Below are 21,767 nucleotides of genomic sequence, written 5' to 3'. Positions count from 1 at the left end.
GATACTGTGGATGTCGTCTGAGGAAATGATAACCAAGCTGTAATTTGAAAGAGAAATAGAGTCTAAAGCAGAGACAATGAAACAAATTCCAGGATTATCTTAGTCATGGGCTTTTTTGAAATTGCACTACTTAGAGTACTATTTTTAGACAACAGCAAAGCAGTTCTAGAATTCACGTATGTATATAAGTATAAATTTAAGTTTGTACAGAGACATATATTTAGACAAAAACCCTATAACTTTAAGAAGAAACTTCATTCTTTTTCTAGAAACATTCCTCTTTTTTTTCCCTAGACATTTCATTCATCTTCAAAAGTATTCAAGTGTCTCAAGTGCAGTCTGCCAAATGGTTCACATGCACAGTCTTCTGCTAAATATTGCTGAGTTGCCAGTATGCTAGCAAATTGATCTGTATATCGATTGCAGAAATATAGTGTTTTGGTCACAGTGAATGATGCACATCATGAGGACAGTCTAATATGGCCAAGCTCAAGTCTCACAGATTTGAAATCTTCTAGCTGGAAAATATTACATTTATTGATTCAAAATCACTAGTGGAGGTAATATTCTTGGACATGCCTAAGTCCATTTCCAAAATTGATTTAGACACTGGGATATCTCAGTGCAAATTAATTGGACACACGGTCCTAAACAGCTTTTCAGCTTCCTCAAGTGAAGTTCCTGATAGCCAAGGTATCTTTTAAAATATTACCCATGAATTCATTAAGTCTTAGTCTTCCAGGCTATGAAATATAAGACTTTTTCCTGTTCTCTTTCTTGCAATCTCAGTGCACTAAAGAGATGGTTATTATTTAGGTGTTTTGCACAACTGTCACATATTTTGACTTTATGGAGAAATAAACCTTTCGATTTTTTGTTTATGCCTCCAATATACTGTGTACATAGTTCTATTTATCACAGGCTATTTATCATTTGCCTTGGGGCATAGTGAAGTAACTGTTATTGGGTTGACTTTCTGACAGGAAGCTTTGATGAAAATTTGTGGCTTATTGACAATACTACTGCTTTATAAAGTAGGTTATTCACACACATCCCTACATAACTCAGTGGACAGCAAGTTAAATATTTTAGAAGAGTTACCAAAGTGAGCTATATTATATTAAATGTGAAGACAGGAACAACTGTTTCAGAAGGATTAAAAGTGATATTGCAGAGAGCTTAATCATGCTTGATCTTAATTTCTCTGTGCCACATATATATGAGGTTTCTGGGAAAAGCTATTCTGGAAACTCTTCTGAGGCACCTAATTAGAGGGCAGATAGTAAAGTGAACGTGAACTTCAGACTTGCTGTCTTTGTGAAAAACTTAGACACGTGTTTTGCTAGATATTAAAAAAATGTGGTGACTGCAGTGAGAAATGGTTTAAGTCTATTGGTCTACGTACTTAATAAATCATAGGACTCAGTAGGAACAATATATAGCGATTTTCAAATAAGCATGATAGTCTATGATAAGAAGGGCTTATGGTTGGACTCGAAGATCTTGAAGGTCTTTTCCAACAATAATGATTCTATGATTCTGCGATTCTATGACTTTTCTTACCTTCATTTTCTTGACTCTGTGGAAGCAGTCTATGGCACAAGAAATTTCCAAAGTGACTGTATGTTTGGCAAGGAGCAAAAAATTATGATGTAATATTTAATTCAAGCTGAGTCATCCTTAATTGAATGAGGAAAAATGCTCATGAAGTAACTGTCATTTCTATAGTTTATCTTCTATGTAGCCAGAAACTTCTTATTAACAATTTTCATGTCTTTTTTTTTTTTGGTTTATTGAAAAAAATTCCATATTTGATTTCTGCAATATGTGTAAGCCTATATATAAGTATGCGGGCATGTATGACCACTATTTTAAGTGAAGAAGCAACTGATTCAACAATAATGCATCCATTACAGGCAGACACTCAAATTCCTTCCATTTATTTAAGGAGCCATTTTCTGGCCTCTTTTAGAGAGAATAGCAGAGTTCTGGGGGAAATAAATGTTCCTTTCTTAATTTTGCTAGTTTAGGTGGTGTTACACTGCAGCAAAACTGTCCATATCATTCTGATTTACACAAGATAAAGTCTTCATTTCTCCCTAGTTCTGTTAAATTGAAGGCTGATGTGGAGGGAGATTGCTCATTAAATGAGGTACCAAAAATGAATAAGGATCTTGGAGCCTGGTCTTTTGTTTCTTGCCTCAGATTAATCTGTTTGTTAAGATAGAAATCTTTTTGGGACATTGAAAGTTATGTTCAAAGCATCTATGTGTACACTGTGCTGTGTGCAACACTTCGTTACCTTTATTTTAATTGCATTAGAATAACTTGTTGTATTTTATCTTACACCAAATTACAGTTTAATGTGTCTTGTTAATACATTGTAGAAATAGTAAGCAATCATAGAGAAATCTGTTGAAGAAAATTGCCTTTGTGTCCCACTTACTTACAAAATAGAGTCATATGTTAGCATGATTTTAAAGAACAAGCATGACATTTTACACTCAACTGCATAATGTTATCAGCATATTGTAACATGTTTGTATCAAAGAGGGAAATATTGACTGAAGCAACACAGCTGTCCCTTAACATTTTCAGAATGTCATTGAGATTTTCACTTTCTAGATGTGAAGCCATCAAAGCAACCTTCAGTCCCCCTGAAGAGACTTGATTCAAGATCCCAGCTGAAGTCCAGCATTGTGGTCCAGTCCTGTTCAATTTATTCATCAATGACCTGGATGAAGGCACAGAGTGCTCCCTCAGCAAGTTTCCTAATGATACAAAACTGGGAGGAATAGCTGATGCCCCAGAGGGCTGCGCTGCCATCCAGAGGGACCTGGACAGACTGGACATCTGGGAGGTGAGAAACCTCATGAAATTCAGTAAGGGTGGGTGCAAGGTCCTGCGCCTGGGGAGGAATAACCACAAGCTGAGGACTGACCTTCTGGAGAGCAGCTCTGCAGAGAATGACCCGGGCATCATGGTGGATGACAAGTTGACCAGTGTGTCCTCATGGCCAAGAAGGCCAGTGGGATCCTGGGGTGCATAAGGAGCAGCATCTCCAGCAGGTCAAGGGAGGTGATCCTGCCCCTCTACTCAGCCCTGGTGAGGCCACATCTGGAGTATTGTGTCCAGTTCTGGGCCTCTCAGTACAAAAAGGATGTGGATCTACTGGAGAGAGTCCAGCACAGGGCCACAAGGATGATCAGGGGCCTGGAACATCTGCCCTATGAGGACAGGCTGAGGGAGCTGGACCTGTTCAGCCTGGAGAAGAGAAGGCTGAGAGGGGATCTGATCAGTGTATATAAGTACCTCAAGGGAGGCAGTGAGGAAGATGGGGCCAGCTTCTTTTTAGTGGTGGCCACTGTCAGAACTAGAGGTAATGGCCACAAACTGAAACACCAAAAGTTCCACAGGAACTTAAGGAAAAATTTCTTGACTGTGAGGGTGACAGAGCACTGGAATAGGTTTCCAGGAGAGGTTGTGGAGTCTCTTTCTCTGCAGATCTTTAAACCCTGCTTAGATGCAATCCTGTGCCATGTGTTCTAGGTGACCCTGCATGTGCAGGGTGATTGGACTAGATGATCTCTACAGGTTCCTTCCAACCTTAAGGATTCTATGATTCTGTGATCTCTAGCAATGCAGAACATCTCCCATTGCTGCAGAATGAGAGAAAGTGCTGATGTGAAGAACCCAGCCCCTTTATACTTTTGTACAGAGAGTAGAGTGTTATAGTTGAAAAACTACTGAATTAAAAGGAAGGGAAATGGATAAATCAAATGATTTCCAGTGTAAGCGTGATACAGGCACTTTTAACACTAATTTCAAGCCCTGATCTAGAGAGCTCCAGATCCTTTTTTTCTTTTTTTTTTTTTTATGTGCACAGATAATGAGAAATAAAATGGGTGCAATAAAGTAGCCATGCAAACAGTACTTCATTGCAAACAGTATTTTGCAATCATTTGGTGGAAATGTAAAGGGAAAATTCATTTAACATAGCTCATGCTTGTAAATCAGCAAGAGGACTGTGCCATACCGAGCACTGTGGTGTCCAGAGTGCAGGGGCTAAGTGCACCTTACCGTGTCTACCAAGTAGGATTGGACTAGTAATTTCCCACCAAGGGGTGGGAAATCAGTGCAAGCGATGGTTAAGCAAGTTCATGGTGACCTTGAGACAATATCTCCAGAGTTTAGGCAGCCAATTTACAGTCCTTTGTGTGGTGCTTTGCCATCCGTCCCTATCCTGCTTACTGTTCACTGCATGTGACTTGCCACAGTCTTAGCTCTTGCCTCTCCCTCAGAGGAATAGTCGAGCCTCACATCCTCTGAAGGGTAAGTGGGTGGGTGTTTGGGAGCTCAGGTGCCATCATGAGCTCTTATCAGAGCCCGCCAACAGTGACTTGGCTCCCTCAGAATGGAAACGTGAGGAGTATTGACATTTTACTGCCTGTGTAAGCAATAGCTACACTTGCTTGTTGACTACATTTCTGCCTGAATGGCATCTTTTCTATAGCCAGGAGTGAGTGGTTGCTGGCCCTGGGTCAGTAGGTGCCTCTAGTTTCCCCATCATGCTGTCCCAGGCTTGTGTTTTCATGATAAGCCGAGTTTCATGTCCCCCCCAAAAAAGAGGAAAAAAAAAAAAAAAAGGAGTCCTGTTTAGAATATCTAAGGATTTTCTTGCTGCAGAAAAATGAATGCATCTGGCTATTTTTAGCTATCGCTATCTATCACCAAATGAAACAGTCATTCCAAGCCTTTCCTGCTCTGCTCTGCGTCCTCCCATCGCTTTCCCCGTACCAGCTCCCGTGCTTCTCTAACCTCCTCTCGTCTGATCCAAGAAACAAAGCTATCAGAAAAAGGATATGGCAATCAAATAACTTATTTTCCTGCTGATCTAGTTCCTAAACAGGCTTATTGTGGGGTTAAACTGGCAATAAGTAAAGCGTAAGATCACACAGCTTGAAACGGAGAGATAGTAAAAGTATAGCTGCTCCTTTTGGCTGTAGATTAAAGATCTGCTTATCTGCAATGTTAAAGTATTCTGTAACTCTTAAGTTTGTGTATTATCCGAATTCCTCAGAAATACTGATCTGAATCTTATTAGCACAGATCTTTGTCCTTTGTTTTTCTGAATGTCATAGCTCTCAGTTCTTTTGAGTGTTGCATTAATACACTCTGAGTAAACTTTAAAGGCACCATAGTTTGGGGGCTGCTGAGAAATTTTTCGAACTTGTTGTCACACTTTCTTCATTAAAGTTTCATCCTTACTTTTATTTATGTATATTCACATATATTAGTTTTGAAGTGATTGCTTATAATATTTTTTAAGAAAATTTTAATCAGTTTCTTTTTCAGCAACAATTTAAAATACTCGTGGATAAAATGATTAATGTAAAGAAAAAATGCTAAAGCTCTCAAGAAGAAAGGATAATACAGAAATTCAATGTACACTTTTAATTGTATATATATTAGAATGTTGAGTAGAAATGTGCAAGGATAATCTTCCCAAAATTAAACTGCTAATATATAAGCATTAACTGTTAATATACAAGCATACAAGCAGTATGCTGCTGGTTTGGATTCTAAATGAATGTTATTGCTTCTCATGTGAGTCTTTTTTTCTGTTGTTTTTGCCTTGTTTTTTTTTTTTTGCCTTTTTTTTTAAATCAGGTAGTTATTTGGAAATGTTGTAAACTGATAGGATTTTCTTGAGGATAATTTCATTCTGGTTCCTTAACAGCCCCAGTTCTACATTATATATTATTTTGTGTATCCAGTTACACTCTATATGTAGATAGATATAACTGAAGAAAAAAAGCAATAGTTGTGAAGGGACATTTAATTGCTACAAAATTTATATACGTTAATTCTGAGATAAAATCCGTTCAGGAATATCCTAACAGTTCTGTCACATCCAACTGTAATCCAACAGAGCTGTACAAATTTAAAGTAATCTTTTTATAGTATCCACGCTCTAGCAAGTTTGTTTCTTACAGAAGAGAAGTATTTTACCAGAAAATTCCTATCCATTTCATAACAGCACTATATAAATGAGTAATTTATGGAATAGAAATTTCATAAACTACGTAAAATTCTGTTGAGTTTCAGTGATTCTTTTTTATAACTGTAAATTCATAGTCTGAAAATAAAGCACGCCCGTCATACTTTTCTGAAAATATTCTTCTTCATGCCAAGTTTAAAATATTTATAGAGAATCCTATGTAGTTTTCTAACAAAAAATGTAGTGTAAGTATATTTTAAGAAAACATGCAAGTTTCTTGGAACACTAAATCTATGTTTTGTTAAGTGTTCCCAAAAAAAAGTTATTCATCCTTTTCACTTTGATAGTTTCTTTAAAACAATTTTTATATCATCTTTATTTTACTGAAAAAAGTGAAATTTCTTTCTTAAGAAGTCTCGTTTAGTAAATAATAAAGTTTAAAAAATGTTAAAATAATCCATATAGAGAAGAGAACCCTGCTCTGGCAGATGTTGTCAACTATAAAGTTCTTGAAATTCTTTGAATATAGTGGTAAATGCAAGCTGAAATATAGGAAGATTATAGGTAGATTGTAGGTAGATAGATAGGTAGATAGAATTATATAAGTAGATATAGGAAGACTACTGTGCTTGACTGCAATCAATTCTAATGCCATATTTTAGATGCAGAATGCAAAAATGAACATGTGGGAAAAAAATCTTTGAAATACTTCCTTCTCTTCAAGCTAACTCCTCAATATTTATTTTGGAACAGAGTTAACAATTACCATTCCAAAATTTTGCAGGTCAGCAAAGTAGTATTTGCAGGCTTGTGACGAAGCTAAGCGAGTCAGCCATATCCTTTCTCTGTAAGCTTTTGAAACCAGAGATAATACGCAGTGGAGAAAATATAATTATTCCCTGCTGAATTATGAAAGATGAGAGCTGCCTCTGTTCTCTCTTTTATATACATCTGTAGATTAATACTTACTGGCATAAGCGAATTGTGAAATGAAAATGTGATGGTTACTGTATCTGGCTAAGTTTTTTTTTTTTTCCCTGCTCTGGAAGCCCCACTTGTTCTTGTAAGTGCATCTCATATGAAATAACAAACTGTTCTAGAGGGATGCATAATTATGATTATTTGGTCCTGAAAAAAGAGTGATGTAACTATGGTAAAGTAAATATCACAACACATTCTTATTGAAAGTCAGTGGTAGCTGCGATTCTTAATGATGCTGAAGAGAGACTGTAGGAGTAGTAAACAATGATAATGTATCTTCTAATATAATCATGGCCTTTGTGTAACTCATGTTGCAATATGTATTGCTATATTAACACACAGCAGTGTGATGAAAAACATGAGAATAGTAATGCATCTTTGCCTGTATGTTTTACAGTATCTTTCTTTTCCTTTCTTTCTCTTTGTGAGTATATATTATGCATGCATGTGTATGTGTATGTGTATGTGAATGTGCATATATATATATGTATATACATATGTTTATAATACGCATTATTTAGAGTAGCTGTTAAATACAAAGGATGTGCTGGCAGGCTATAATCCTTTATGCCTACTTTAAAACAGCCATATTTATATTTAATATATAATACCCGTCTATCTATCTAACCCACTGAGAAGAAATCTTCTAAGCTGGCCATATTTGCAGTAAAAAATACTAATGGGTGAGTTAGTAATTTTAAATGTACCTATTTAAATTGTGGCCCTCTATATTTATACATTGCATGAATCTTATCATGTAGAAATTTGGTAGTAGGAGCCGCCTTTGGTTAGATCTATAAAATCCAAAGCAGATAAGTGGAGTAGAGTAGGAAGAAATGAATGCCTTAAATTAAGCATTATCCTTTCCCTTGAAAAGATCAATTTAAAGATTAAAAATGTGTTAGGAAATATTATCAGCTCCATACTAAAGATGCTTAATGAGAACAATGGTAAACATTATCCACTAAAATTAGCAGGACAGGTAAGGCAGGATGTAATAATATTGACCTAGGAATCAAAAGGAATTGAACTCCACAGGGCATCTTATTGGCAGCTTCCCTTTTTAAAAATGTCTTAATATGTTTTTTTTTTCTTAATATCCTAAGAAAAGACATTTTCTTTGTGAGAGGTTTTTTTTTTTTTTTTTTTTTTTTTTTTTTAGTAAGCGTCTTTCATTAGGAAAAATTAAAGAGTTCACAGCTTATGTAATGTGCCTTTGACCCTTTATAGACAGTCCCTGCAGGAAGTCTCAAAATTGAAATGAGTTTATTTTCAGCATGATTAGGGCTGTTCTATTCCTTCTGCATGGAGAGGAAGTTCAAGATTCCTAAGATTCATAACTTGATTTACCATCTCTGAACTTTTCTCCCAAAGCATTTCTAAAATATATCCATATCAGAATAAGTTATGCTTTACATCTACCTGCTCTTCATTGTGAGCTTATCTTATAGTTTTGGCATTCCATAAGTTTAAAATCTTGAGTGCTTTCCATTGCTTTACTTTCTGTTTTTTGTTTTGATTAGCCCTTATGGGATTATCTCACATACTTTCCTAATTTTTGGAACTGTTTTATAGATCTCTTCAGATTTTATTGAAGCAATTTACATAGTTCTGAAATAAATCTCAACAGTCTGTAATTCTTTCAGTTAGTCTTAGCGGTCCTTAAAAATAAAGTTACAGGAGTTATTATCCTTCCATCCTTCAGTATAGTAGCTGATTTTAATGAGAAATTCCATGTTATTGAGTTTTAGAATCTCTTAAAGTAACTTTCTCATTTAATTTTTAAGTTAATATGACTGTGAGCATTTTACATGATCATTTCCATAAAATTTATCTGAAATGATATTGCAGTCAACTCAGTTCAATGGCTTTGATTACTTCTAGAACTAACTTCACTATGCAGCATTTTAGTTATACCCATAATGCTATTGGGGGTATAGTTGGATCACATTCAGGCATAGCCAAGCTAATTTAGGCATGGCTTGATGGCTGCAATATAAATACAGCAACAGAGGATTAGTAAAAACTAATGCACAAATAACCATGCATGCTTGAATTGGGATTGAATTGTGCTAAAAATCCATGTTATATTCTCACTGTCCTTGCTACTAAACCAGTTAAACGTGAGCAAGATTTGCTTATGTTTAACTGGTCATATCATGGAAAATCACGTATTTCATCAAAGATGTTGACTTATCTTTCTCCTTTATGTGTTCTAAATCTAGTTATTCCAAGAAACAGGCAGTAACACAGGTAGAAAATGTACTATGAGTTGGTATTTGAATAGCAGATACATGAGCTGCTAGAAACATTGCTAGCAATGATTCCTTTTTGATGTCTCAGTTTTAATATCATTTTATCAAACTTTCATAAATACATTCTTTCATATTTGTTAAATTTGGAAACAAAACAAAACAAAAAAAAGTGGACATATGTATATATGAATATATCTTTACATCTTTAGGTACAAAAACAGGAGAAACATAAAAGAGGTTGGAAAAAAATCTGGATTTTACCCCAAATTTTAGACCTGCTCATCATGAGCATACCTGTTTCTTAAAATATGTATAACGTACTTGCACACATTTTTTCGAGTGAGGATATTACTTGATTAGACATGGAAGACTGTGTATGCATAGTTATATCACATAGTCTTCAAGTTTCCATGTGTTTATAGCAGGTAATGCAGAACTACATTAGCTTTTCTTTTGTACGTAGTCTTAGGAAAGATGATCACCTTTAGCCAAGCTTTGTTGTTGTTGTTGTTGTTTTCCCATTCCTATTCTGTTCCATTTTTTATAAAGGGGCTTTTAGAGTTAAGAGGCACTTAATCCCTTATTCTGAAGTCTTCTTCTTTTCTGCAATGCACTTCTGTGATCACAGACAAAGGCTTCAACATAAGTTTTTTTCTGTATCCAAACATAGTTTTTAGACTTCAGCTTGACATCTGTCTAATCCACGAACAGCAACATGAGCCAAAAACACTGAAGAAATTGGGTGAGGTGTAGTGAACCTCAGCCTTGCATAAGGCTGATACTACTGTAAATCTGTGATGCTTGGCAATAAATACTATTGTTTCAAGAAAAAATGACATGGTCTACCTATACAGACAAAACAAAAGCATGTAGGTATTCATTGACAAATTCATATTGAATAAAAGGCTTTATTACTACTTAAATACCATTTCCATAGCTCATTTGACATTCTGTAGTGGATATCCTTGGCATTGTGGAAAGTTTGCACCAGGAACTATTGACACAGTTCATTGCCATGCTGTATTTAGGTTTAGAGGAGTTTTTTCCCTTTTATTTTTTTTTCCCTTCTTATTTTTGTACACACCGCCCTGTTTCTTTGGCCTGCATTCTTCATGCTGTGTTTTATGTGTTGTATTGTGTATTTTATGATAAGATCTGAACATGCACCATGTGCTCACTTGTAAGTTGCATTCCACTTAGGACATCCTTCCCACCCTTTCACTCCCAAGTCATTTTTTTGCAGTCACAGTATTTGCTTCCTCTTCTGGAGGAATGGGAAAAGGGACCTCCAAGGGTGAAAATCTTACTGTAGTTCTCATCTATATGTTTCTTGACTACAAAGTAAGTAGTCAAGCTATTTTGAATTTTGGCTAATGAAATAGATGCCCATGTCCCAACTTTTGAATTAGCATTTTTTTGACTGAATGCAGAGTTCATAAAAATTCTAGTTCTTGAATACACTGAGCTGCAGGTGGGGTCTTATTCTCTGCAATCTTGAGAAATTACAAAACTACTCATATCCAGCCAAATTTCAATGATAAAAGCTGATGTTTAGCATCAGAAGGAGTGCTGCCAGCAGTTCGAGCCCTCTAGTCAGCTCTGGTGAGGCTGCATCTGGAGTGTGCAGTTCTGGGCTCCCCAGTACAAGAAAGACATTGAGCTTCTAGAGAGGGTCCAGCAGAGAGCCACAAAGATGATTAAGAGACTGGAGCATTTGTCATATGAGGAAAAACAAAGCATGTTGGGCCTGTTTAGTCTGGAGAAAAGAAGGCTGAGAGGAGATTTGATTAACATGTTCAAGTACCTGAGGAGTGATTGTAGGGAGGATGGGGCCAGGCTCTTCTCAGTCATGGCTGATGACAGGACAAGGGGTGACAGGTGTAAGTTGAAACACAGGAAGTTCCACCTCCATATGAGGAAGAACTTCTTTCCTGTGAGGGTGACAGAGCCCTGGAACAGGCTGCCCAGAGAGGCTGTGGAGTCTCCTTCTCTGGAGATCTTCCAAACCTGCCTGGATGCCATCCTGTGTCACGTGCTCTGAGTGTCCCTGCTTGAACAGAGGTGGACTAGATGATCTCTAGAGGTCCCTTCCAACGCTAAGCATTCTGTGATTCTGTGTTTTGGTGTAGTTTTTATACCCCAAATGTAAATGTTGTTTAAAAAAAAAAAAAAAAAAGAAAAGAAAAGAAAAGAAAACAAAACAAAAAGTAATCAAATCCCATTTTTTACTTTCTTTTCTTTTAAATATATATATATTTTCTGTTAAAGTACTTTAACACTATCTTCATAGACAAGCTTCCCTTTACTGAGTTTTTTATGGACATTTTCTCAGCTTAAATTCAGTGTACATAATGGTATTTATATTATCATCATCCTCATCAAATGTAGACTTTTCATAGACTTAAAATTTCACAGGCAGTGCTAGGGCACTGGGTCTGATACTACTCTCCTTTTTTCATGCTTCTACACTGACTCTAATGAGGTTGCATTGAATGATAAGGTCAAAGTTGGACGCTACACTTTTTTATCTTATCTATTCCTATGATGTTCTTTCCTTGCAAGTGTATTTAAAATTAAGCAGCAGGTGCACTACAAATACTTTGCCTTCGTAGGTTATCATCAGCAGAGTAAATTCTGAATTGAAAGGGATTTCTCTATTCTCCATTTATAAGAGAATCACTCTTGTACTCTTTGCATAACATACAGTAGTATGGGAATTACCTTTTCATGATTATAAAGTAGAGCTGGTCTTGCTCTTATGCTTCCACTACTGCTTTCAGTGACACTGATTAATTTCTGGCAATTATCTTGCAATGATACATATTGGTCACAAATCTATACCGATATTTTATTGTCTCTTTCATGAACACCATCATCTGGAGCTGATTTTAAAACATTTAAATAACTCATGATAAGTACATAACTTGTGATGATTTATCTGTGAGCTGTTGCCCATATCCTATGTAGTTTATCCTTAGTCATCTTATCAGAGAAACTACTTCTGCTCTAAAAATGTAAAGCACATCCATAATCATGATAGCTTCTGTTGAATGCATGCTAGTAAGCATGGTTTAGCCTAGAAAACAGAAGATTGAGAGGGGATCTGGTCAATATGTACAAATACCTGAGGAGAGAATGCAGGAAGGATGGGACCAGACTCTTTTCAATGGTGGCCAGTGACAGGACAAGGGGTAGTGGGTACAAGTTGAAACACAGGAAGTTCCATCTCCATGTGAGGAAGAACCTTAACCATTCTGTGATTCTGTGATTCTGTGATTGTCTATCACTTTATGTCATTTAAACAAAATACAGAGAAGGATTTTCTTTCAAGGCTATATTTTTTATCCAACTTCTAATGAAATTCCACATTCTTCCTTTACGCTCCAGCTATGAAAAGCTACAGCCATTTTTCCAATTCCCAAAAAAACGTTATTGCATTGGGGGAGGGATTCAAATATTTGTATCTTAAAAAAAATTAAAAAGGAAGAAGAAAGAGGAGAGACTATATTATAAATAAATAAATAAAGATAGATAGATAGGTAGATAGATAGATAGATAGATAGATAGATAGATAGATAGATAGATAGATAGATAGATAAACTGATTTTGAGACCAAAGAGAGAAAAAAAGAAAGAGTTCTTCCATACTTAGGTACATATTTTGCATCATTATGATAAATGAATTGATTTACTTACATATTTGAAGCTGTTCGCATGTGAAGATACAGAGAGGTTCATTGAATTAGACTTTACAAGCACATTTTATGCATGTGTTATTCTCAGCTGTGGCAAAACTACATAGTAACTGATAAGACACCTTCTATGCTACTTTACTTGCTCATTACAGTGGACTTAAAATAGCAAGGAGTAAGTTATATTGTGGAAAAAGGATTAAAAAGTGGATGAAGATGTAGCAAATAGAAAAATGCAGGAACCAAACATTTATAATATGTTGCAGGCAACAGCAAATGTTGCATGGATATTAACAGATGCTTGTTTTAAATGCCTCAAATACCAGGTCACTTATACATTCCAAATCCATTCAAACCTGTTTGCATTTTATTTAAAGATAAGTTTGTACCTACCAACTCCAGACATCTCCGGGATGCTGGCGGTGTACATGTCCTTCGTGAATTTTGGTTCATTGTCATTGATATCATGGATTTTAATGATAAATTCAGATTCTGGTTCCACTTGTCTTCCAGTCTTTCTGTCTATAGCCTTGGCACGTAGCACATACAGTGACTTTTCTTCTCTGTCCAATTTCCTTGCAGCATGAATATCTCCTGTATTTTCATCTATAATGAACAGACTGCCAGCCCCATCTCCTGTTAATATGTATTTTAAATTTCCGTCTCCTTTATCTTGGTCAGTGTGTAGCTTCAGGGAGGTAGAAAAGAAGAATTCTATAAATATATGTATTGTTATTACAGACCAAATCATTCAGCACATTTGAATAAGTCTGTACGATCTTGACTGTAATTGGGGTCAGCAGTGGTTATCTTCTGTTTCACTGTTGGAAAAATTACAAATTTGAGACCCAGTCATACACAAAAGTATATCTCTAAACAAGTTTGTAAGGACATAAAGGGATATAGAAGATAATGCAGAAGTATTTAAAATGACCATCTGATTAAAAAAACAACTATATTTCTTTCAATAGTCTGTCCAGAAAGCAACAGAAATGTCCCTACTGAAGACAGCAGAGGTCTAAAACTCTCAAATTTGTCTTCCTGTGCCCTGGTTACTGGTAAGGCAAGTGGTTGCCTTGAAACAGCAATGAAGAAAAAGAGTTTAAAGACCAAAGCTATTTGAATGTCCCAAAATCATCTGTAAAAGTTCTGATTTAAGAAACTATTCTCTCTCTCTCTCTCTCTCTCTCTTTAATTTTTAAGGACCATCATACCTCAGTTAATTACTTCCTTCCTTCTAGTCCTCTCCACACAGGAGAAGTAATTTTCAAGAACACTAGGAGGTAAATTTTCAAAGCATTGAGTGGAGTTTAGCAGTTCTTTTCCTACTACCTCTCTTCACAAGAGTTCCAGACTATATCCCTGTGAACTTACAGGCACTGATTCACTATCCATATATAACAGCTACAAAAAAATAGCTCAAAACAAAAAGCCAAAGCAAGTCAAAAAAGCTGACCCAGGCACCAGAACTTCCTACAAAATGTTATCTTCTTGAATTCTGTCCTCATAATTCCGTTTAAAGGGGCATATAATTTCTCTTCATAAATTTCTTTTGATATATTTTCAGTTATATATGGCCATAGCTTAATGACCTGGGTGTTTTTTTCAAATTTGGGTAGAAAAAAAATCCTATTCCATTTCTTTTTTCTTCTTTTGTCCAAAGCAACAGTATCATATCCTATCATTCACCTGGAATAATGCCACTTTTTTTCTTCTTTGTATACTCATGCCTGTATTTAACTCCATGTTTCCTAGCTGAGGCATTTCATGTTTTTATTACTCTACCTGTATGACTGTGGTGAATTTTCTTAAATTCCTTTATTTTGATTTTCTTTCTGCAATTTTATACTGCGGCAGGCTGATTCCTATTGTGGTCTACTAAAAGTAAGGCAGATTTTTTTATCTACAAAAATTCTCTAGGATTACATACAACAGGTGAAAGAATTATATACAATGAGTACACAGCACTCCATAAAGACCCCTGAAAATTTGACAACTCTACAGATAATATATGGAAAATAAATATAAACCCTATGCGAGTATTTTCGGACACTCATTGTGGAACATTAAGTACCCAATGCAATATGATACAATATCTATACTAACAGATTATTAAAATAATTCATTATGATAAATATTCTTATATTCAGGAAAAAATAATAGGGCAGATTTATTTCCATATCGAGTACAAAGTATAATGTATTTCTTTTGGTCAGTTGAGTGCTTCTCTTGTCATGCAGGCCAACCTTCTTTTCCTAAGAAATACTGCACATTCAAGATATTCCTTACCTTGCGGCATAAATGTATTTTTGATATTCTTCTTGAGTTACAAGCTTTTCTTAACTATGCCCGAGCAAGAATCAGATCTCTGGACTGATGTCCAGCACCTGAATCTCATTTTTAGTTTGCTGATTGTCCAAGTGTAGTGTCCAACCCTAATACATGTCTGAGCACCCTCAGCTCTTTGGGGAGATCTCAGGGAAAGAAGCGGGGCCTGGGAGCTGAGTGAAGAGTCTCATGAATCCTGAGAGAGTAAATCATGCCATATGAAGGTAGGATGGGCAATGAAGTGGGTGGGAGCAGGAGGTGGCGGAGCAAGTTTTGGTGAGGTTGGGGCCTCCCTGAAACTAACTTCCATTCTGATTATAAGGAAGTTTTTCTTAATTCTCACAAAGTGTGCTCATCAATAACGTATCAGTAATTTGCTAAATTGTTTCTCTAATGCTATCATTAGCCAGACAAGTAAGTTCTGATGAACAGAAGGGTTACACATTATGTTTTTGTGTACTTACAAAGCTATATCCATGGTATTTTTGAAAGTAATTTTTGTCAGTCTCCCCAGGGCTTTTTTTTTTTTTTTTTTTTTCCCCCTGCACAGGTGTACACTCCAACATACATTGTTATTGATTGATAGAAATATTTATATAACTCACTTATTGTTAGATGGATTAAACTAGCCCCTGACCCACAAGTATTATCTCCATACCGGTAGATTGCATAGCAAGAGACTTAACTGTCAGCAGCCTTAGTCTTCAATTGTCAGGAACTGCTGCACAATGAAAGAATGTAATCTGGCCAAACACTGCAAAAGTTTCCCACTTTAGAAATAAACAAAAATTACTGCGACAGAATATGACATAGTTCTAAACTGGAAAATTAAACGAGCAAGAGGATTGAATTAGATTTTATTTTGTTTTTCCTGATTTGGAATAGAAAACAAAATTCTACATTGAAATAAGACTATATTGCATGTGCGGAGTTTTATCAGAAAAAAATAGCAGAATTGCATCAGAAAAATAAACAATAGGTATTTCACTGGAAAGAGTACATCAAAATTATTTTAATATAATTTTATTTGAAAGTGTGATAATAATGTATTCACACATCTGTTAAAAGTTTTTTTCAGTCAGCTCTGCTAGTGAAAACATCTTTCAGGGAATATGAAATGAGCTTAAAGCCAACATTTTACAAATATTACAAATTTTACTATTGAAAATGTTTATTCTTACAAATACTTTTTTGACTTGGAGAAGGAGTCTTCTGAAAAGAGATCAGAGGCAATGGATGAAGACAGATGCAGCTGGATACCAGAGATCTAGGTCATGAATACAAATAATCTTAGTGTAAACAGTGCTCATATGAACAAGGCCTAGGTCAATAACCCTGTGCAAATGGACAGTAATGAGCAAGTACTGGGAGCTCTCTGTCCTGCACTAACAAATGGCTCTGCAAAGACACATCTGTCCATAGCCGTTTGCTTATCCTCATGATCAACTATATATCGATCTCTGAAAAGTAGGTTAAATTCTTTGATCTGTCTTTTAAAGATGTCCACCAAGAGGCCGGGTATCTCAGACTGGTGGATATACTGAGTGTCCTGCTTAACTCATGTTTCTACCAAATGACGAACAGAGTTTGCAACCATAGTAAATTGCCTCTTGCTGATTTTCTGTTAGCAGGTTTCCTTGAAGTATAGTGATAAATTTCATTCGACATGTAACAGTTTCTAATTTCTACTACATGTTTTGTTTAGCTTTTCCTTGTTTTTCAATAAACATTTTAGGAATCTTCATCAATCTGTGATATAAATTTTAAACATGATAGTTTGCCAAAATGCCCCAAATGTGGATATTTTCATTAAAAAAGGAAGGACAATATCTTATAGAAATAAAATACTAGCTATGTAAAATGCATCGCACTATTCTTTCATGATATTAGAGTTCTGTAAGTACAAAATATATTTTTAAATTCTGAATCAGGTAGTTGCACATAATATTGTGGATCTTTGCACAAAACAAATTTGGGGATTTATAAGATTATGAAAGTTTCTGTAATTTAATTTTGACCAATCTATATTATTTTTCCTTATGACTAGTAAACTACTGTAAAAAGTCTACATTTTTGAATATATAACATAAGTCTTCAACATTTAGAATTTTAATTGCTCTGCAGAAAGCCTACAGGATATCACATGTAAAGACGCTCAGTTATAATATGTTTACAAATTATCATGCCTTTTATTAACTAATGCCAAGCAACAGGACAGGCTAATTTTCTTAATTTATTTCTGGTTATAGTAAATAGTCTGACATACAAAATACTTGTTTGAAGATGGAGCTCAGTTATCCATCCTGGAGGAACTAGTGTTCATATTTTTCATCTGAAGTAAGCTAGCAGCTTACCTAAAAATTTTCCAGAGTCTATAGATTTGGGAAGGTCCACCATTTCAACATAAACTGATTCCCATTGAAATGTTTTTTTTTTTTTTTTTTTACTCGACATGATCACTTTTCACTAATTGGAGTAGAGGACTGGCAAGTAAAGTTTCTGTATGGATGGAAAAAGAAGCTTTCAATTGCCTCAATTGCTTTCAATTTCTAATATCATAGGTTGTTCAAGCTATAGTTTTTGTGAAGACCTAACAGGTCTGAGAACTGTAAAATACTTCAATAAAAGAAAAAAAAAACCCAACAGGTAATATTAGATTGCTCAGATTAATCAGTGTATAGTGATCACCTCAGTAATAAACATCTCCACGAATTCAGCATTCAGCTCCAAGTCAACTGAAACATGTTGGAATGAGGACATAGCTTAGGCAATGCATTGCTGAGTTTCTTGTTTTCTTATTCTTTTGCACATGTTTTCTTTTCTGTAGTCTCTTGTGTAACTGGCTAAATACATTCTCAACACCATTTCTCCTGAGGATCATCAGGAACAAAACACTGGTAATGTTAAATGGGAGTGACAATTAGCTGTTTCTGTAACAATGTGTATTTTACAAATACGGACATATTTATAAATATTCTTCCAATCTATTTTTTCCTCTCTATTTATAGAGAAAAAGCATGCATTTGAAATGAGTCTGTCTATCCAGTTGGGTGAAGCTGAATTTTGATGTGCTAGGGAAATGAAGATCTGGGTGCTATCAGAAGAAAAAAAAATCTTGATATAAAATTCACATGGATCAAGGCTAGTGTAAATTCCAGTAAGTAAACTAGTAGAAAAAACAACAGGTTATCTCAGAATAATAGTTTTGTAGCATATTTCTGTTTCCTCTAAATTAAGTACCTTACTTCTTTGCCACGTACGTGACACTCATCTAGCAATTTTTATTAAGAAATGGTATTTGTAACATATACCTGCCTGTACTTCAGGAAGTATTTTGTCTGACATCATTTGTATTGATACTGCGTAGAAAACCAGTTTAGAGGAAAACCTTGTTTGGAGGAAAATCAGTATCTCATAAATGATCAAGCTAAGATATTGGTATGAAAAGGAGATAAACATAAGAAAGGAAAAAAAGTGTTGTCATAGAAAATAGTTGCTTAAAAGACCACATTCAAAATTAATTGTACTGTTGATCTGATTCTCAGCTCTTTGTAACAGAGAATAACTCTTTTGAAGTTAGGCAGACACGTAATCAATGGAAAAGGGGAGAATCAATGTACACAGCTAACACAAATTATACAGTGATATGAATGAATTTTCCCCATTTACAAACAAAAAATTGCCAGATTACATTTAGATTTCATTTTATCTGTAATTTATTTCTGTACAACTATTGCTGTAGACAAAAAAGAAAGAAAAGAGCAAGAAGAGCTGCTTACAACTTGTGACATTGTTGTGAATAAATACAGTGGAAACATACATTTATTTGCCTGAAATCAGAAAAGAGGTATGATCTTGTTGTGGAGATGGATGCAGAGAAAAGGATAAAGATGCATAAAGGGAGGGGTAGATCCACACTTATGAGGAGGCAGGTGCTGTACTATTGTTTACAGCTGAGAAGGCTCATAGTCTGCCTCTTTATCATTTGGCAGAAAAATGACTGTTACTGCAGATTTCCTACCTCGTTGCCTCCACCCATGCAGAAGATTCCTGATATCCCACTCTTCTCTCATAAACCCTGTTTGCTTGTAAACGCCTTCAAGAAAGTGTGAACAATGAGCTCTTCTTACTTTTCAAGTGAGGCTGTGCTGGAGGATTAGTGAGATTGAATTAACTCTTTTTAGCTTCACTAAACTGCTAAAATTACATGTTTCTGTAGAAGGCCACACTGTTTTGAATGCCTTTGCAGTTGAGTTGCTGCCGAAACACAGGCAAACCTCTTTAAGAGTGTCCTTATTCAATTCCACCCAGAATGCAGATGTCACTGGAAGTAACACCCAGTGACAATAATGAGTTTTTAGTTAGAAATCTTAAGTGTTTCATAAGCTGATCAGATAGGTAGGCAGGTAACTGACAGTAGATCTGGAGGGCAAGTGAATCCATGGGCAGGCCCAATCCTAGTCCTAAATTCCTGAACTCCTTAAAATTCTGGTAACATCTGAGAGAGAGTTGAATTTTCTTTGGCTGTTTATATTAGTTTTCCTGAAACCAGAACTGACAGGAGTGGGAGGAATATGCAAAATGGAGACATGAAGAAGCAGTAATGTGTCCCAAAGAAAAAATGTCTTATTTTGGAGTCCTACGTTTCTCCCTGTGTTTAGTCTTGGTAATGTAACCTTGCTTGTTGTGCAGTGCTAAACTTGGGTGTTTGTCCTTACTTATTATTCACCAGTGTGTATCAGTAGAAGAAAGAGGTCCTCTGTGCAAAAAATATTGTTAACTGCATTAGAAAGTGTTACTGTCTTTACGGTTTTATATATGTATTTTTTAATTCATTCTGTAGAATTGCCAACGTGCTTTTATACATTCTGAAAATGAACTATCATAGTCAAAAGGGCTTGATTCCTTGTTACATATTATAGTTTGTGAAAAACCTTCTAGGGAACATGCTGTTATATTCTCCGTTACTGCTTTTCACCTTGACCAACAAAGTTAGATTGTGTTTACATCTATATACAATGCTGAAAATACTAAAGGTTTTATGTGCTTTATGAGATTTTACGTGTTTTATGTGCTGATATATATTTTAGAAGTTCTGAACACTGGCTTGATGCATGCTCTTTGTTAATTTTGGCTGGATCAGGTTTTGTTCCTATGTGTGTTATTCAAAGGCCTTTGTAAAGGAGAACATTGGGGTTTGCCTGCTGTCTTTGTTTTCTTTCAGTTGCTGGAGGCATAGCAATAAAAATGTAAAGTATAAATGGTGCTGGTTATTCTGGTTTGAGGCTATCACAAGCTAGTCAGCAGGGGAAACTTGGAAGCTATAAAAGACAATTTTTTATTTTTTTTTTTCCTTTTGAAACTGAAAACTAATTCAGAAGTGAAATTAGTACTGTCTTTTCATACCAAATATATTTCTACTTAAGGTTTTGCTGAACCATAACACAGCTGTCTGAACACATCTCTGTTCTTTTTATACTTCATGTACAATTTATGCCTCAGATGGAAAGTATCTTTTTTTTTTTTTTTTCTCCTCAAAGCACTGTATATTCAGCCTAGTACAATTAAGGTTCTTTCTATATGCCAGTCTTGCCTACTGCAAATTCTTTTCCTTGATTTTACCTTTTATAACATAGTTCTTTCTATGGCTTAAGGCAAAAGACTCACGCCATGTATAAATTCAGATCGAAAACTGTTACATAAAATTAACATAACATAACATTATAGTGATACCTTGATTGCCAGAAAATGTTGAGCTTTGGTTATAATATCTACAGACCTAATGACTCTGGGAAACTTATATAGTCTATATACAGTCTGGTCTATATATTGCATAAATGATCAAGTGGCAAAGTATCTTTACCTGCTGGGTTTTTTATGATTCTTTCAAGTATGTGTCTACTCTTTGAAGTGGGAAAGTAATGAGCATAAATACTAAACAATAGAAACATAAACTAATTGGGCATGTCCAAAGGCTCACAGTGAAACTTTTCAGAAATGATGGGATTGGAGGAGGTCTCTGCCCTTTTAGGGTTTCTCAAACATCTTTTAATCACAGTTGTCTAGCCATAGATCCTGCGTGAGGAGAGAAACAGGCAGAAAACCAGCAAAACACATGTATGCTACTTTTACAGCACCATGGGCTTAGTTGTATCAAATTTTATTTCTATTTGGTGACTGCACTATGTCATTTATTCTTCAGCAGTGGCTCAGAGAGCTCACACAGCATGTCTTAAAACGCAAATTGATTTGATCCCAGGAAACCAGACTGTAATTGTCACTCTGCCTTTATTCCAAGCCAAGAAGGTATGCGTGTAGAGATGAGAAAGAAGACAATTGTTGAGGAGGAGGAGGAATGTGCTGCATAAACAAAAAGAAATTAATTGATCTAGAAAATGCAAGAAGAACTGCAGCAGAAATAAGATCTCGTAACATCACAGCCAACCCTGAAATCTCAGAGAAAATATGTTGAATGTTAGTGACAGGTAGGTTATTAACCAATGCCCCCACT

At 35.5% G+C, this 21,767-nt stretch overlaps 1 protein-coding gene across 2 annotated transcripts in view; it reads right to left on the bottom strand.

Moving 5' to 3' along the window:
- CDH9 (cadherin 9) overlaps positions 1-21,767 on the bottom strand; it is a 92,843-nt gene that overhangs the window by 31,722 nt on the left and 39,354 nt on the right. For both annotated transcript variants that reach the window (XM_088525030.1, XM_010219235.2), the window contains exon 3: positions 13,322-13,616. In XM_088525030.1, coding sequence (XP_088381156.1) covers positions 13,322-13,616 — 295 coding nt within the window. The remainder of the gene's footprint in view (positions 1-13,321; positions 13,617-21,767) is intronic.

This window comes from Tinamus guttatus, unplaced genomic scaffold (genome assembly GCF_059628265.1).
Source record: "Tinamus guttatus ecotype Peru unplaced genomic scaffold, ASM5962826v1 Tinamus_guttatus_pri_ptg000222l, whole genome shotgun sequence".
NCBI classification, from domain to species: Eukaryota; Metazoa; Chordata; class Aves; order Tinamiformes; family Tinamidae; genus Tinamus; species Tinamus guttatus.
The sequence above is the reverse complement of the archived record's forward strand: the minus strand, read 5'-3'. Positions and strand labels throughout refer to the sequence as shown.